The 18,550-nt window shown below is 40.9% G+C and overlaps 1 protein-coding gene across 1 annotated transcript in view; it reads right to left on the bottom strand.

The window, feature by feature from the left end:
- The window catches only part of LRP3 (LDL receptor related protein 3), a 28,755-nt gene extending 10,458 nt beyond the window's left edge, over positions 1-18,297 (bottom strand). The window contains exons 1-6 of the mRNA XM_067471107.1: positions 18,096-18,297; positions 15,002-15,049; positions 12,416-12,554; positions 6,864-7,072; positions 4,882-5,968; positions 674-806 (exon numbers count right to left, since the gene is read on the bottom strand). Coding sequence (XP_067327208.1) covers positions 674-806; positions 4,882-5,968; positions 6,864-7,072; positions 12,416-12,554; positions 15,002-15,049; positions 18,096-18,225 — 1,746 coding nt within the window. The 5' untranslated portion in view covers positions 18,226-18,297. The remainder of the gene's footprint in view (positions 1-673; positions 807-4,881; positions 5,969-6,863; positions 7,073-12,415; positions 12,555-15,001; positions 15,050-18,095) is intronic.
- Between the last annotated feature and the right edge of the window lie 253 nt (positions 18,298-18,550).

Below are 18,550 nucleotides of genomic sequence, written 5' to 3'. Positions count from 1 at the left end.
AATATTGATGCCACAAGAATATGAATGTATATTATTGCTGTTTTAAACTGCGTATTTTATGATGTTTTATACCAGGGGTCCTCAAACTACAGCCCGGGGGCCGAATACGGCCCTCCGAGGTCATTTACCCAGCCCTCGCTCAGGGTCAACCTAAGTCTAAAACGACTTGAAAGCACACAACAACAACAACAACAACAATCCTATCTCATCAGCCAAAAGGAGGCCCACACTTCCCATTGAAATACTAATAAGTTTATATTTGTTAATATTGTTCTTCATTTTAATTATTGAATTTTAATTATTGTACAAATAAGATATGTGCAGTGCGCATAGGAATTCAGTCATGTTTTTTTTCAAATTATAATCCGGCCCTCCAACAGTTTGAGGGACTGTGACTTAGCCCTCAGTGGTACCAATTAAACCCCCCATCAAAGCTAGTATTCAGAACTGAAGCTGTCATTGGCTTTTTCATTTAAATGATTTCAACAAGAAAAAAAAACAAAATATCAAACTACCCCTCTAAAAACTGCATTCCTTTCTTGCAAATTTCCAAACAATGGAGAGGCATTGAGTGCAAATGCCATCTTGAGCAAATGTACTGTATGGAAAGCCATTCTAAATTTCCTACTACATTGCAATGGAATAGTAGGTGACGATAACCAGTGTCATTTACTTGTGAGGCATTGTAAACAGGAAAGTCTTCTACTGGCGGGATGAGCCCTTGCGCAATCAGCTGCCCATAGGAAGGAGGAGCTTCACGCCTGACAAACTCGGCTTCGAGGCGCGTCATCTGGGTCTCAAACGCCCTGGAATCAGAGGGGGAGGAAGAAAACAATCAAATCTAAATAGAAGGGACAGAGCAGCAGAATCTCTTAGCTCTGCATCTGCCAATGACCCAAGGAATAATGACAAAGGTAACCAACATCACAATGCTTAGAACAGTATGAGGTGGGATCAGTCCGGTGGCGACTAAGTGCCGCACAGGACTGATCTGAATTAATGTGACTTTCCCCTGGGTTAAACTGTTGAATTTGCTGACCTAAAGGTTGGCAGTTCGAAGCCATGGGTCGGGATGAGCTCCCTCTGTTACTTTGAGCTCCTGCCAACCTAGCAGTTTGAAAACATGCAAATTTGAGTAGCTCAGTCGGTAACACTTGGCAGGCATGTAACTGGGGGGGGGGGGGGGCTTGAGGGTATTCAGCCCCTCCCTCGAAATTATCATGGTGGTCCGCGAGAAGGACTTACTGGTACATTATTCAAACTGTTATGTTTATTCATATCATGATCTGATCACCATGCTCAATATATCCCATATGCATGGGGGTATTGGGGTAACAATGCAAAAGGTTTGCTAGAGTAGACCCTCTTTCACTCAGCCCCCCCTCCCCCCCCCCGAATCAAATCCTGGCTACGGGCCTGCCACTTGGTAATAAAGGCACCTATGCAGCTATACCAGCAACACAACCAGGCGGTGTCTACGGGCAACAGGCTCCTCAGCTTGGAAATGGAAAACAAGTACCTTCCCATGGCCAGAGTACAGCATCACTTCCAGAAGCCGGAGATGAAAAGAGAAGCCTTTACCTTTGTTCTATGTATTTGTGTCATTGTTATTTCACTGTATTAAAAGGTATTCAGTGTTTGCCTATCTATCCACTCTGAGTCCTCTCAGGGAGATAGAGTGAATTATTATTATTATTATTATTATTATTATTATTATTATTATTAGCTGTACCTGCCACGCGTTGCTGTGGCCAACCTTCCCTCCCTCTTTCCATCCTTCTTCCCTCCCTTTCCATCCTTCCTTTCCCCCCCCCCCTTTTTTTCCCTTCTCTCCTTCCTTCCTTCTCTTCTTATTCCCTTCCTTCCCCCCTTTTCTTTCCCTTCCTCTTTCTCCCCGGTCTTCCTTCTCTACCTATTCTTGGACTGCAAATCCCATCAGTCCTCCTGATTAATCGATCTACCTGCCTATCTCTATCTAATCTATCTATCTTATCTATCTGGAGGATTGCTGGGAGTTCAGGAATAGGAAATATGCAGGGATTGGGATGCTCTCAAAGAAATCCAAGGAGAAGAAAGTTTGCAGCTTGGAAGCAGCGCATTTGGATCATCCTCCTCTCCTAAAGGCCCTGGTCTATGGGATGCTGGGAGCTGTAGTCCGGAAGAGAATGTGGATATGCTATTGTGTGTGTGTGTTTTTGCCGGGGGAGTTGTTTTTGCGCATGCGCTGTAGCATCTTTTTGTTTTTATAACTTTTTAAGTCCATTCCACTGTGTTTTTCAGTGTTTTTATGAATGATAGTCACTCAGTAGCCTGATAGGTGTCTTGTGTCCAAATTTGGTGTCAATTCGTCCAGTGGTTTTTGAGTTATGTCAATCCCACAAACTAATATTACATTTTTATTTATATAGAGGATGATGATGATGATTATTATTATTATTCCTGACCCCCCGCCTCTTGTGTCACTGCTGTCTGTCAACAGACACAACACCGGGGTGTGTGTGTATGTGTGTGTTCTGTTATGGTCTGTGCACAGCAATACCGTTGAACCCTGTTTGATGTGGCTGGAATCATAGAATCATAGAATCACAGAGTTGGAAGAGACCTCATGGGCCATCCAGTCCAACCCCCTGCCAAGAAGCAGGAATATTGCATTCAAATCACCCCTGACAGATGGCCATCCAGCCTCTGCTTAAAAGCTTCCAAAGAAGGAGCCTCCACCACACTCCGGGGCAGAGAGTTCCACTGCTGAACGGCTCTCACAGTCAGGAAGTTCTTCCTAATGTTCAGATGGAATCTCCTCTCTTGTAGTTTGAAGCCATTGTTCCGCGTCCTAGTCTCCAAGGAAGCAGAAAACAAGCTTGCTCCTTCCTCCCTGTGGCTTCCTCTCACATATTTATACATGGCTATCATATCTCCTCTCAGCCTTCTCTTCTTCAGGCTAAACATGCCCAGTTCCCTAAGCCGCTCCTCATAGGGCTTGTTCTCCAGACCCTTGATCATTTTAGTCGCCCTCCTCTGGACACATTCCAGCTTGTCAATATCTCTCTTGAACTGGAAGTGGGGATTACCTGCCATCTGGGAAGTGGCTTAGAGAATCAGGCTGCCATGTGGGCCCGATTCAGTATCTGGGACCCCATCTACACTCTCATATACAGGCAGTCCCCAAGTTACCAACAAGAGATCTTCTGTAGGTTTGTTCTCAAGTTGAATTTGTCTGTAAGTTGGAACAGGTACATTTTTTCAGTGTAACTCCAGCCATATTATATACACACACACACACACACACACACACACACACATTTCTTAGCTTTGGATAAGAAAGGGAGGGGTGAATACCCCTGTGGGATTTCCTCTGCTGTCTGTACCCCTTTTCCAAAGATTTCACCTCACTTTCTGTCCTGGTGATAATTTGATTTTGGAAAATTTGGCTTCTAGGTTGCTTCCACACCTTTAACAGAGCAATTATATTACTTCCCTCGATCTAAACACTATATTCTAGCAAAAATATAGTAATATATAATACCAATATTGTGCTATGCTAATAATATATTATATTATTATAATATATAATACATATATTATAATATATGTATATATTGTATATACATATAATATTGATAATAATATTATATTGGAATACAATATAATACTACTAATAATACAATATAATAATTGTACATCATATATTATATGTAATATTACTAATAATATCGCAGTATAGTGGTATAGTAAAATATAATAATATATAATACTAATATATTATTAGCATAGCACAATATTAGTATTACAGATTACTATATTGTACTATATTATATATTGCTATATTGTATTATACTACTATACTGCAATATTGATAATATTATACAAAAATACAATATTGTATAGTGGTATAGTACAATATAGTAATAAATAATACTAATATTGTGCTATGCTAATAATATAATATATTGTATATACATATAATAGTGATAATAATATTATAATGTAATACAATACAATACTAATAATACTATAATCATTATATATGATACATTACATGTAATATTACTAATAATATTGCAGTATAGTGATATAGTACAATATAGTAATATATAATACTAATATTGTGCTATGCTAATAATATAAGATATTGTATATACATATAATAGTGATGATAATATTATAATGTAATACAATACAATACTAATAATACTATATAAAATATAATCATTATATATGATACATTACATGTAATATTACTAATAATATTGCAGTATAGTGCTATAGTACAATATAGTAATATATAATACTAATATTGTGCTATGCTAATATAATATAATGTACATATAATATTGATAATAATATTAAAATACAATGCAATATAATACTAATAATACAATATTATTGTATACTATATATTACATGTAATATTACTAATAATATTACAGTGTAGTTGTATAGTTTATGTACATTTAGTTTGTTTTTATTTCGGCATCGAATGTTTGCCATATTTATGTTGTGCTCCGCCCTGAGTCTCCTTCTGGGTGAGAAGGGTGGAATATAAATCTTTAAATAAATAATACTCCAATATAGTAATATATAATACTTATATTGTGCTATGCTAATAATAAAATATATTGTATGTACATATAACTTGCAAGGCACTCTGAGACCCCTTCGGGACGAGAAGGGCAGGATATAAATGTCATAAATAAATAAATATTCCCATTAATGCAGTCCAGAATTGCATTAGCTATTTTAACCACCACTAGGTATGGTATTTTCTTAAAAGTAATAGTAAGACACTTGTAATCCTTTTTTGCACTTCAAAAAGCCCATCCTATCCTTTGCCAAGAGGAAAAAACCCTACCTAACTGAAGGCAAAGAAGAAACAATGTCCACCTGTATTCCCTGGTTCTCAGTGAGTACAGCTTGAAGGCACATCCCAAGGCGATGACTAGCAGCAACCCACAGACCAGGCTCCCAATGAGCGCCGCCGTGATGACCTTCCTTGGCACAGTCACCAGGCAGTTGTGCTCGTCGCTTCCGTCCTGGCAATCTTCCTGTCCGTCGCAGCGCCACGTTTCAAAAATGCACAGGTTGGTGCCACAGTGGAAGTTGCCAGGTTGGCACGTGAAGCAATTCTTCTCATCTGAGCCATCAGGACAGCTCTTTTGATTGTTGCAACGTTCGGGTAATGCATAGCACATGCCGCTGTTTCCTTCGCAGGGGTATTCGTTCTTCTGGCAGGCAGGGCAATCGTCTTCGTCTTTGCCATTGGGGCAGTGCCACCATCCATCACAACGCTGCTTGTCAGTGTAGCATTCCTCATCGTTGCCGCAAGGATGCTCCCAAGGAAGGCAATAGCCTTTTACCTGGTAAGTTGCATTGAAGCCGTGACCGGTGCTCTTTGACCGGGCGTGATATGCTATCGTCATTTGGCCCTTGGAGGACTCCAGGCTGACCGAGTGCCTGTTATTGTGATATGAAAGCGTTTGCATAAGTTTATCCCCTTTCTCCCCTAAGCCGTCATACACCTTGATGTAATCATTGTACCCGAGCTGCAAGTCGAGCTGAAGGAGGACGTGGCGGTTGTCTTGCGTGTCCACGAACCACGTGCAGCGCAGATCCGCCCGGCTGTGATCCGAGCGAAACAAATCCGGGGAAGCGAAAGACCCATAGAAGTTCCCAAGCCGTTTCCCACAGGAAAGATCGGGGCAATTTTCTTCATCGGAGCCGTCGCTGCAGTCTTTAACTGCATTACATTTCAATTCATTCAATAAACATTTGGTGGAACGGGCTGCGCTACATTGGAAAGTTCCAGAAGGACAGATGCTGGACTGTGGCTCTGTTGGGGGAACAGTGCAGTTCTTCTCGTCCGAGTTGTCGCCACATTCGTCCATGGAATTGCATTTCCATGTGCCTGGGATGCATTTGCCATTCAGGCAATGATACTCATCAGACTGGCAATTGGGCTGGCCAACTTTTCCTGCAAAAAGAGAGACAAATGTTAGAAACCTCAGCAAGCACAAGGTTTTCTTAACAAGACTAACTCCAAACAGGCTTGCCACTGCCTTCCTCTAGAGCTGAGAGGGTGATTTGACCAAGGTCACCTGACAAGGCTTTTATTTTATTTTATTTTATTTTATTTTATTTACGGTATTTGTATACTGCCTTTCTCAGCCTGTAGGCGACTCAAGATGGTTGACAGGGTAAAATTCAATGCTTACAATATCATAAATACAATTAAAAACATAACATATAATAAAAACTAAACAAATCAATAAAATATAAATTCATAGTGTCTCCTTATTAAACGTTGTCTGGTCTCACTGTCGTCGTTCCATTTTCCTATGCCACTTTATTTATTATTTATGTATTTACTTACTTACTTACTATACTTGTATACCGCCTCTCTCAGCCCAAAGGCGACTAGAGGCAGTTTACATTTGGCAATCAATGCCCCACAAGATAAAATACAGTAAAAAATTTACAAAACTAGGAAATTTAGGTACCGCTCATGCAGGGGACTAATTTAACTAATTTACGAGGCCATAAAAATCTCCAGCAAGCATGCAAAGAATGAGGAAGTACTTCATCAGTGTCACAAATGGGCAGTGAAGTGACAGCTCCCCTGATGGCCAGAATATCCTCATCAAAATAGCCCCTGAGTGTCTGTCTATATATGTTGTGTGTCTATGGCACTGAATGTCTGCCATGCATATGTACATTGTAATCCGCCCTGAGTCTCCTGCGGGGTGAGAAGGGTGGAATATAAATACTCTAAATAAATAAATACAAAGAACAAAATACATGAGTGCAGGTAACCAAGTAATAATGGATTATCAGTGTATTAATTCAAGCTGGAGGCAGTTTTTACCTACCTCGAATGTAAGAAAGGCGAAATCCCTGCGCCTGCCCCGAACTTGATGAATCTGAATGGAAAAATATCCAGATGTGATCCCTTGCAGAAATGAAGGAAGGCGGGATGAAGGAGCCGCAGACCCGGTATTCCTCCCGCTTGGAAGACGGTCCGATCATCAGCCAGTCGGCCGAGCATTTGGGGGACTCCTCCAAGTCAAAGTTCTTAAAACTGCCAAAAAAAAAGAAACAGAGGTGTGTGTGTGTGTGTGAGAAAAGAGTGCGACTTAACTTCAGAGATACATGCTTAATAAAAAATGCAGTTATTACAGGGAAAGTAGATTCAGTTCAGATCTCAAAGGCAGAAAGCACATCACTAGGATTTCAAAGTCACCTTAAAGACAGATTACTGCAGAAAGAACACAGTGCTGGTCACTTCTTTATCAGAAATATTAAAAATTAACTGGGTATTTTTGATTACAAAAATGTGAGTCAAGTACTGAAAGAGTTAGTAGGCTGAAGTCTGTTAAAGTTAGTGGGCCAAAGCTAGCGTCACTCTGAGGAGAGGCCAAAACTTGTTAGTGTTAGTTTGCCTCAGTGACGGAATGCCTCAGTCTATGTGATGAGGCTTCTCTGTGAGGTAGGCCTCACAGTATGAGGAAAGCCTAGTGTGAGAAGCTTCAGAGAAAAGCTCCAGGTCAAAGGCCTTGTGTATAAAGCCTCCTGTGAGAAACCTCTAGTGTGAAGGTTGCTGTGTATTTGTTTACTTATGTTATGGAAAGTCTGTTGTTGAAAATAGTGCAATATTATTTTACTACAAAGAAAACCCTCCTATGGAGGAGATAACACTGTTCTGTGTATTCTTGTTCTTTTGTCACTTTGGGCTACTGGTGCTGATAAGTTACTCTCTGCTGTGCATTTATGAGGAGGGGCATTTGTTAATAAATCCACTTGCCCAACAGCTTGTACCCCAGGAGATCGGGAGGTGACCTCTGAGTAGAAGCGCCTCAGTTCAACTCCCCAACATGAGTTTATTTATTTTTCTTCACTACTCTATTCAGGGAATGTGGAGCATCACCAGTGAAATGTTTTGTCAGAAATATTAAATATTAACTGGGTATTTTTGATTACAAAAGAGTCAAGCACTGAAAGAGTGAGTAGGCCAAAACCTGTTAAGAGTCAGTGAGCCAAAGCTACTGTCGTCCTGAGGAGACTGAGTAGGCCGAAGCCTGTTAAGTTAGTGGCCAAATCTAGTGTCATCATGAAAAGTGTGAGGTAAACCTCAGTGTGAGAGAAGCTGTGTGAAAAGCTACTATGTGAAGCTCCTGTGTAATTTCAGTGTGAGAGCGTGACTGTGACTATAGAGCAGAACAAACAACTCCACATCTGTATGCTTGTCCACTATGCCCTGCCTCATGTACAGAGGAAGAATTGTTGGAGGCTACAGACAATGCCATTGCTGTTGCCCATTTTTGGTCAAAAGATATTTAGCCACCTGAGCTCCTTCTAATTTTATCGGTTTTATGCTAATTTATGCAATGTTTTGATACGAAGTAAATAAGTGTGAAAGGATGCTCTGTGAGAGCAACTATGTTTGTCTGCATAAGAAAGAAGCCCAGCATGGAAGCAAAGAAGGAAGTATAAATGACTTTATTTGTGTTATGGAAACCTTGTTCTTGTAAATAGTGCAACCATATTATTTTGCTATAAATAATGGAAGAAATAACATTGGTCTCTGTATTTTTGTTCTTTTTATCACTTTGTACTACTGGTGTTGGGTCACGATGCTGCTGCTAGGTTACTCTGCTGTACATTTATGAGGGTCTTTTGTTAATAAATCCACTCACCCAATGGTAAGCACATCATTAGCGCTTCTATATTTTCTGTCTCATTACATATAAGAAACTCATAAAGCTTTATTGAACCACTGTATCAAGTGCCATTCTATTTTTTCCAATAGAGTCTCATTTGGGAACTTACCGTTATGCTCTTTTCAGTATAATTTAGCCAGCTAAGATATAATACACATCTTGGTGCCTCAAATATTAGACTTGTTTCTGGCTATATTTCACCCACCAATGCCAAAAATGGCACTGGTTTGCCCCTGTCAGCTCTAGTTTTTGAGATGGTCGGCCTCCCAGCCTTTCTCCCCACAGCCCAAGGATGGTGGAAGTCTGACAGAGCCTTCAGTGTGAGAAAGACCTCAGTATGAGGTAGGCCTCAGTGTCAGCAGGCCTCAGTATGAGAAAGCTTGGTGTGAAAAGCCTCAGGTTAAAGGTCATCGTGTGTAAAGCTGCAGTGTGAAGGCTGCTGTGTGTAAAAAGCTTCTCTGTGTAGTTCCCGTTAACTTCAGTGTGAGAGGAGGCTCTGAAAGCAAAGCTGTTTATCTGCATGAGAAAGAAGCCCAGCGTGGAAGCAAAGAAGGAAGTAGAAAGGACTTTATTTGTGTTGTGGAAACTTTGTTCTTGTAAATAGTGCAACCATATTATTTTACTACAAAGATTAGCCTCCTAAGGAAGATAAAACATTGGTTTGTGTGTTTTTGTTCTTTTTATTACTTTGGGCTACTGGTGTTGGGTCACGCTGCTGCTATATGTTTATGGGGAGGGTCCTTTGTTAATAAGCCCACTCGCCCAACATCCTTCACTGATCAAGTACTTTCACCATTATTCCATGGAGCATTTGGCCCTGATGTTAGTTGTCATCAAACTGTTCCAGTTTTTAGTTCGAAAACTTAAATGAGTCATTCAAGGAGCTGGACCTTCTGCAAGGGTAGAATAGAAAGCCCTTCAAAGATAAGGCCAAAATACAGAACTGATTTAGCACCTGACTCCTACAAAAGCTCCTGCACTTATTGTAACCAAATGTATTTGTATTATTGTTTTCAAGCTGCACTTAAATGGTGGGCTTTCCTTTTACTACTAGTGGTATAATGTTAGCACTCTGTTCCTGGGAAGAAAAAAAGGAAACATTTACTAAAGTTTCTACTACTCAATACAGTACTTTGATTAAAGTTGACCTCTGGAAGACCTACCTAACATTAACCTCAGAGCTGCTATCTCTGGAAAGAGAGGCCAGGTTTAATATTATCTCTCTTGTTCCAGACTCAAAAGGGTATAGAAAACAAAGGGTGCCCTTAGCCACTTTTTAAAAAAACCCTCTCCCAATTAATCAACAAAATTCCTTTGATTAATCATTCAAAAGATTCCAGCCCTTAATCAAATATTTGAGAACCAGCAGAAGCTGGAAACCTAACTTCACTGCCAGCAAATACAATAGAAGTCCAGGGAAAATCGTTATGAAAGTCATCAATACAGTAACTGTATCAACCAATTAAAGGAAAAGTCACTGCTGTTTTGTTACTTTCTCTCACTGAAGGCAGACTGTGAACACAGCTGAAGTCTTAATTAGCTCATTAAAAAACTTTGGCTTAATGGTTTAGAACAAGAGTGTGGGAAGTCAGGCGGCCTTGGTTGTATTCCCAGCCCCGTTATTGGCATTACGCTCGGCACAATGGGCCTAAATGAGAAAGGCCCCGTGCCTTCTTCTGAAGGCAGAAGGGAAAGGGATCCAAGGCAAGTCAGATAATCTCTCGTTGTGAAAGACAGTCGGGACGCATTGAGTTGGAATTCGGTTACTGTGAGTTTTCCAGGCAGTATGGCCATGTTCCAGAAGCATTCTCTCCTGATATTTCACCCACATCTACGGCAGGTATCCTCAGAGGTTGTGAGGTCTGTTGGAAACTAGGCAAGTGATGTATCTGTGGAATGTCCAGGGTGGGAGAAAGAGCCTGGCTGCTTCCTGCTTCCTACCTGGAGGAATCCTTTGATAGGACTTGATAGCTAGCCCTGGTTGTTTCCTGTCTATAATTCCCCTCTGAAGATGCCTGCCATAGATGTGGAAGAAATGCTTCTGGAACATGGCCATACAGCCTGGAAAACTCACAGCAAACCAATGATTCCGGCCATGAAAGCCTTCATCAAAACATTGAGATGGGATGTTTACTTGAGCTGGCTATCATTTTAAAACAGTCTTCATTTCTCTCTAATCTTCTGAAAACAATAATAGAGTAAAATAATGGAAATGTAATAATAACAGTAGTAATAAAGTAATAAATGAAATAATAATAAGAGTAAAATAATAATGTAAAATTACAACAATAAAGAGAATAAAACAATACATGTAATAAAATAATAATAGAGTAAAATGATAAATAGAGTAAAATAATAAATGTAATAATAACAGTAATAGAGAAAATAATAAATGTAATATAATAAATAGAATAAAATAATAAATATAAAAACTATAATCATAGAGAAAAATAACAGCTCCACTGGCTGCCGATTTGCTACCGGACCCAATTCAAGGTGCTGGTCTTGGCCTACAAAGCCCTAAACGGTTCCGGCCCAAAATACCTTTCTGACCGCATCTTGGCCTACGAGCCCACGAGGACCTTGAGATCGTCTGGGGAGGCCCTTCTCTCGATCCTGCCTGCATCACAGGCACGGCTGGCGGGGACGAGGGAGAGGGCCTTCTCGGTGGTGGCCCCCCGGCTGTGGAACACTCTCCCAGCACACATCAGACAGGCGCCCTCCCTCATGTCCTTTCAAAAAAGCCTTAAGACCTGGCTGTTCGAGAGGGCATTTAATTAAGTGCTAAGCAACAACATTATGGTAATGAGAACTGGAATGGTATAAGGAAAATGAGACTGGCTATGATTCTACTAAGAGACGAAGCGGATTTTTATGTAGTTTGTATTTGTTGTATAGTCATATGTTGTTGATACTGGCCTCTGTAACTGTCTTTTTATGTGTACTGTACACCGCCATGAGTCGCCTGTAAGGGCTGAGAATGGCGGTCAATAAGTGCATCTAATAAATAAATAAATAAATAAATAAATGTAATAATAATAATAGAGTAAAATAATACATGTAATAAATAACAAATGTAATAATAATAATAATAACAACAACAATAGAGTAAAATAATACATGTAATAAAAAATAATAATAGCAGAGTAAAAAAATAAATAACCTTGACTCAAGTAGAGGTCGAGGGGGGCTTTTTCAGCCTGAAAAACTTGGTTTATACTTGAGTATATATGGTATTTATTTATTATTAAAATGTTTATTTTAGACCTCTTACACTCCCCAGGTGTAAAATATATTTTTCATGCAAACCATTATAGGAAGGGAGGAGGAAAGGGGAAGAAGACAAATTCATGACAACCAATCCCTATTTACAGGTGAAGCAGTCCTCTGATTGACTTATTTATTATTTATTAACTTTATTTGTACCCCACTAGCATCTCCCGAAGGACTCGATGCGGCTTACAAAGGCCAAGGTCTCAACAAAACAATAGTACAACAAATACAATTCAAACTCTGTTACCATCTATGAGCACATTCTATTTAACAGAAGTTTTGTGAAGTCTAAACAAATGCTTATTTCTTTGAGGGAGGCACAGAATAAAGTTTTTTCACACACCAATACAGTTCGCCTACCACACTCAAGCTAAAATGATGTAACCAACAAATCCACCCCCCCCCCAAAAAAAAAAAAAGATTCATCCTACCTAATAGTAATCACATCTCCACGATCGCCTTGGATGTACCAGCTGCAGTTGGTGGCTGGAGGGTAGTTCAGGGGCCAAGAAGGGCTGTAAATCACCCCACGGCGTTCTGTGTGCTGCTCTAGTTTCCCGCTGCAAGCAGCTGAAGAAAACAACAGAAATGCTAAGTGTCAAAAGTTAAATGCATTCTTCGTCACGACAGCTCTTGACAGCGTTACCTTCCATTGCCCTTTTCCACCCCTTCTGCCCCTTCACTAAACTACCTGGTTTTCTGGGTTACATGCAGTTCAACAGACATCTTATAGGAGAGGATCAATAGCTCTAAATGAGCCTGCCAAAAGAACATGATAAAGACTTTGCAGCACTCTGCCCTGAGAAAATGGAAAACCCTCAGATCTAACAATCAGAAGAAAATCAGAAGCAAAAATAAGACACTTGGGGGCCCTTCCACACTGCCCCTATATCCCAGGATCTGATCCCAGATTATTTGTTTATTCCAGGTTATCTAGCAGTGGGAACTCATACATTCCAATTTAAGACAGATAATCTGGGATCAGATCCTGGGATAAAGGGCATCGTGGAAGGGCCCTAAGATAATGTTTTCCAAAGCTGTCATCCTTCTTGTTCTAAAGCGGGTATGGGCAAACCCAGATCAAGGGCCAGATGCGGCCCCTTGGACTCTTTTCTCAGGCCCTCTCCATCCTATCCTTCCTTCTCTCTTTCCTTCCTCCTTCCTTCCCGCTTTCTACTTTCATCTTTCCTTCCCTTCCACTCTTATATCCTTCCCTTCCTCCTATCCTGCCTCCTTCCTTTCCTTCCTTCCATCCTCCCCTTCATCGTTCCCTTCCACTCTTTGGTCCTTCCTTCTTCCCTCTTCCCCTCTCGCATTCCTTCCATCCTTCCCTTCCCTCCTTCACACTTCCCCCCTCCTTCCCTTCCTTCCTTCCATACTTCCCTTCCACCCTTTGGTCCTTCCTTATTTCCCTCTTTCCTCCCTCTTTCTCCTTCCTTCCATCCTTCCCTTTCACCCTTCCTCCCTCCTTCCCTTCCTTCCTTTCATCCTTCCCTTCCACCCTTTGGTACTTCCTTCTTTCCCTCTTTCTTTCCTCCCTCCTTCCCTCTCTCCCTCTTCCTCATTCCTTCCATCCTTCCCTTCCACTCTTTGGTCCTTCCTTCTTCCCTCTTTCCTCCCTCTTTCCCTCTCTCTCATTCCTTCCATCCTTCCCTTCCCTCCTTCCCTCTTTCCCCCCTCCTTCCCTTCCTTCCTTTCATCCTTCTCTTCCACCCCGTGGTCCTTCCTTCTTTCCACCTTTTATCTTTTCTTCCTTCTCTCTTTCCTCCCTCCCTCCCTTTCATTCCTCCATTCTCTTCCACCTTTTCTTCCTTCCATCCTGCTCTTCCACCCTTTCTTCCTTCCTTCCTTCCTTCTCTTTTTCCTTCAACCTTTCCTTCTGGGGGATGTTTAGCTGGTATAAGAGAAGGTTGAGAGGGAACATAAAAACCATGTTTCAAGACTTTAAAAACGTGTCCCATTGAGGGGGGAGGAAAAGCTGATGTTCTGCTGTTCTAGAGACCCAGACACAAGGGTGCAAGGGTTTCAAATGGCAGGGAAAGAGATTCAACTGAAAAGATTAGGAAGAACTTCCTGGAGAGTGGCATGGGTTGCCTGGGAGTGTGGTGGATTCTCCTTCTCTGGAGGCTTTTCTGCAGAGACGGTCTATTGGGAATGTTTTGATTGTGCCTTCTTGCATGGCAAGGGGTTGGACTGGATGGCCCTTGGAGGTCTCTTCCAACTCTAGGATTCTATATCAGGAGTAGGCAATACGGGGTCTAATGGATAGATTTTTCTCTCCAGACCATCATCTCATCCTGACCAAGACCAACCCTTTTGGGATCCAAACATTTCCTGACTTTCCTTCACTTTCTCCCTCGAGAAGAGAAGAGGGAGACTCGGGGAGGGCAGGGAGACGGGGAGGGCAGGGAGGGGGCAAAAGGAGAAGCCCCTCCCTCTCGGCCTGCCCACTCTACTCTGGCCCACCATGCAGCTCCCAAATTAGAAAGTTTACCCATGCCTTTTGAACACTGTAGTATTTATTGACCAGTTTTTAATTTCAGCTGCTTTTATTTGTGAACTATGAAGGGGAAAAAAGATTCAAACATGTGACATGTCACAAGCTGTAATAGATTATGAAGCCAAATCCAGACCATCTGTCATATACAACCCATTGGGACAGCAATTCACTGCTTGATAGGGTTGCCAAACATGGGCTGTTAAATATCTAAGAGACTAATGCATCAGTCTAGGCTTAGCTCGGGTTAAGGGGACAATGTCTGATGTTTCTCCGTGATATAAAAATCAATACATAATTTACCAATTTTTTTAAAGACACATTTGGCATATCATCATACTTTGCTACAGCCCCACTTACCACGGAACTCCCCAAATGTGTTCACTATAAATCCCATCAGGCTGGCATATACCCAGCCCAATAAGAGAGCACTAGCTTGGGAAAGACTGGAAATGACTGTTCAACGATGAAGCAAGAAAAGGAAACTACAGGACTTGTAGGAAGGATAGTTTTATCTTACCTAATGAAGGGATGGCACTTTGAATTTTCCCAGACAAGAAGAGATTCACTGTTTTGAAAACAAAATACAAAAGGTGAAATAAATTTTTGTGTAGGTTACAGTGGAGAAATATTTTTTTTATTTATTTAACAATTTTGTATACCGGTCTTCTCTCCTCTGTCGAGGGACTCGGGCCGGTTTCCGACAGTAATATCACGAACAGTCATTAAAAACATCATATTACATATTACACTAAAATAGCAAAATGCAATCACATAATTACAATGGTAAGTCGTCACAGTAAATTCATTGTTTGTCATTCGTCGTCGTCCATCCATATCACAGAATATTGACTCACTTGTCGAAAGCCAATCTCCATAGCCAAGTTTTCATCTGTTTTCTGAACGTCAAGATGGAAGGGGCAGTTCTGATCTCCAGTGGGAGGGAGTTCCAGAGCCGAGGGGCCACAACCGAGAAGGCCCTGTCCCTCGTCCCCACCAGACGCGCCTGTGAGGCTGGTGGGACCGAGAGCAGGGCCCCTCCAGACGATCTTAACAATCTAGATGGTTCATAGGGGAGAATACGTTCGGACAGGTAACCATCCATAAGTTTGCTGCAGTAAATAGGTCTGACAAAATACACTTGGGAAATGTATTTTTTTCCAATAAACTCCAATAAGTGGGCTATAAATAAATAATTATTGTTGTTATTGTGGTTTGATTGCATGCTGCAAGTCGCTTCTGGTGTGAGAGAATCAGCTGTCTACGAAGACGTTGCACACAGGGCTCCCATGACCAACAGAAAAAACTGGAAGGGTTTGGTGGACATTGACCTTGACTTTGGGAATTGTTGTTCACCCACATCCAGAGAGCACTGTGGACTCAAATAATGATGGATCTGGACCAAACTTGGCACGAATATTCCATATGCCCAAATATGAACACAGATGGAGTTTAAGGGAAATACACCTTGACATTTGGGAGTTCTAGTTCATAATATTAGTATTTATTGTGGTATCATTTTTGAATTCTTTTTTTTTTTAATGATTATTGGTTATAGATGATGTCTTAACTTTTTGGTTTCTGCTTACGTGTGCGTTGTGATTTGATCGTGTTGTGAGTCCTTGTGGAAAGTGGCAGGATATAAACAAAGTTTATTATTATTCTAGTTTATTGATTGTGTGTTTGAACGACACCACAGATAAGAAATAAAATTATTATTATTGTTGTTTTATGAATATTGGTTATATATCCACCTGTGCATTTATTTATTGTGGTATTGTTTTTGAATTATTATTTTTTGTTTACGATTACTGGTTAAAGATGATGCCTTATCTTTTTGGTTTCTGTGTTGTGAGTCCTTGTGGAAAGTGGCGGGATATAAACAAAGTTTATGATTATTCTAGTTTATTGACTGTGTGTTCAAAGGACAACACAGATAAGAAATAAAATTATTATTGTTGTTGTTTTATGAATATTGCTTATATATCCACCTGTGCATTTATTTATTGTGGTACCAATTTTGAATTATTATTTTTTGTTTACGATTATTGGTTATAGATGATGTCTTAACTTTTTGGTTTCTGCTTGCGTGTGCGTTGTGATTTGATCGTGTTGTGAGTCCTTGTGGAAAGTGGCGGGATATAAACAAAGTTTATTATTATTCTAGTTTATTGATTGTGTGTTTGAATGACACCACAGATAAGAAATGTATGTAGGCAATCCCTTGTAGCATAGTACTAATACATCATTCATAATATTAGTATTTATTGTGGTATCATTTTAGTATTTATTGTGGTATCGTTTTTGAATTATTACTTTTTGTTTACGATTATTGGTTAAAGATGATGTCTTACCTTTTTGGTTTCTGTGTACATGTGTGTTGTGATTTGATCATGTTGTGAGTCCTTGTGGAAAGTGGCGGGATATAAACAAAGTTCAGTTCTTGTGGGTTTATTATTATTTTTGTATGTACATAAAACATACTATAAAACATACTATAAATAAATAAATAATAAATGCACGGGTTAAAACTGTACTGGGTTTAAAAACACATTAATTATCTTACTTATGGAGGCGATCATTTGTACATCATTCATAATATTAGTATTTATTGTGGTATCGTTTTAGTAATTTTTTGTGGTATTGTTTTTGAATTCTTTTTTTGTTTACGATTATTGGTTAAAGATGATGTCTTATCTTTTTGGTTTCTGCTTACGTGTGCGTTGTGATTTGATTATTTATTTATTTATTTACTTTATTTGTATACCGCACTCTCTCAGCCCGTAGGCGACTCCGTGCGGTTTACAACCAAACCAATATACAAAGTGCACAACATTAGCAATTAAAACAGTATCTAAGGCAACTACATTAATATAACAATACATCAGGACATCAATATAATATCAATACATCCATATAACTAATCCATCACGTCTCATCAGTAAAGTCATAATCCGATCTCCTCGTCATTATTCCAAGTTCCAAGATCAATCAATTAATTGCACTGCTTAATTAAACGCCTGTTCAAAGAGCCGGGTCTTCACTCTTCTCCTGAACGCCAGGAAGGAGGGGGCAGATCTAATATCTGCGGGAAGGGCGTCCCACAGCCGAGGGGCCACCACTGAGAAGGCCCTGTCTCTCGATTTTTTTTTGTGTTGTGAGTCCCTGTGGAAAGTGGCGGGATATAAACAAAGTTTATTATTATTCTAGTTTATTGATTGTGTGTTCGAACGACACCACAGATAAGAAATAAAATTATTATTATTATTGTTGTTGTTGTTGTTATTTTAGTTGTGAGCTGCTTTGAGTCTCGGTATGAAAAAGCAGGATATAAATAAACATATTATTAATAATAATATGTTTATTTATATCTTACTTTTATTATTATTATTAATAATAATAATAATAACAACAACAACATTTCTGAGGCTGCCTGTCTGTTTATGCCAGGCCTGGGCCAACTTGGGCCCTCCAGGGGGGTTTGGACTTCAACTCCCACAATTCCTAGCAGCCTACCGGCTGCTAGGAATTGTGGGAGTTGAAGTCCAAACCCCCCTGGAGGGCCCAAGTTGGCCCAGGCCTAGCCTATGTGGATGCCCTAAGTGCGGACTCACCCAAGAGGCACCAGAGGGCGGCCATGGCGGCGGGGCGCTCCTCCTCGGCTTCGCCGTCCTCCTCTCCGCTCACTTCGCCCTCCAGGGCCCAGGCCCGGCCGGGAGCCACCACTGCTCGAGGCGCCCCCATCTCGCCCTCGCCATGGCCGCCGCAGGTGAGCGGCGAGCGGCGCTGCGGTTACCTCAGAGGCATGGCGTCACTCCGGAGGGGCGGGGCTTCCGATTAGCCACGCCTACTCTTCCCCCCCTCCCCGCGGACTGCCCTCTGCCCGGCTCAGGCCACGCCCACTCTCTAGTCACAGGGAGGGAAGAGAGAGGAAAGGAAGGGAAGGGAAAGAGGAAGGGAGGGAAAAGGAGGGGAAGGGAAGAGAAAGAAAACGAAGGTCAAGAGGAAAGGAGGGAAGGGATGAGAAAGGGAAGGGAAAGAGGAAGGGAAGAGGGAGGAACAGGAAAGA

This window comes from Anolis sagrei, chromosome 8, assembly GCF_037176765.1.
Source record: "Anolis sagrei isolate rAnoSag1 chromosome 8, rAnoSag1.mat, whole genome shotgun sequence".
Lineage (NCBI taxonomy): Eukaryota > Metazoa > Chordata > Lepidosauria > Squamata > Dactyloidae > Anolis > Anolis sagrei.
Note: the sequence above shows the minus strand (reverse complement) of the source record. Positions and strands in the feature narration are given on the sequence as shown.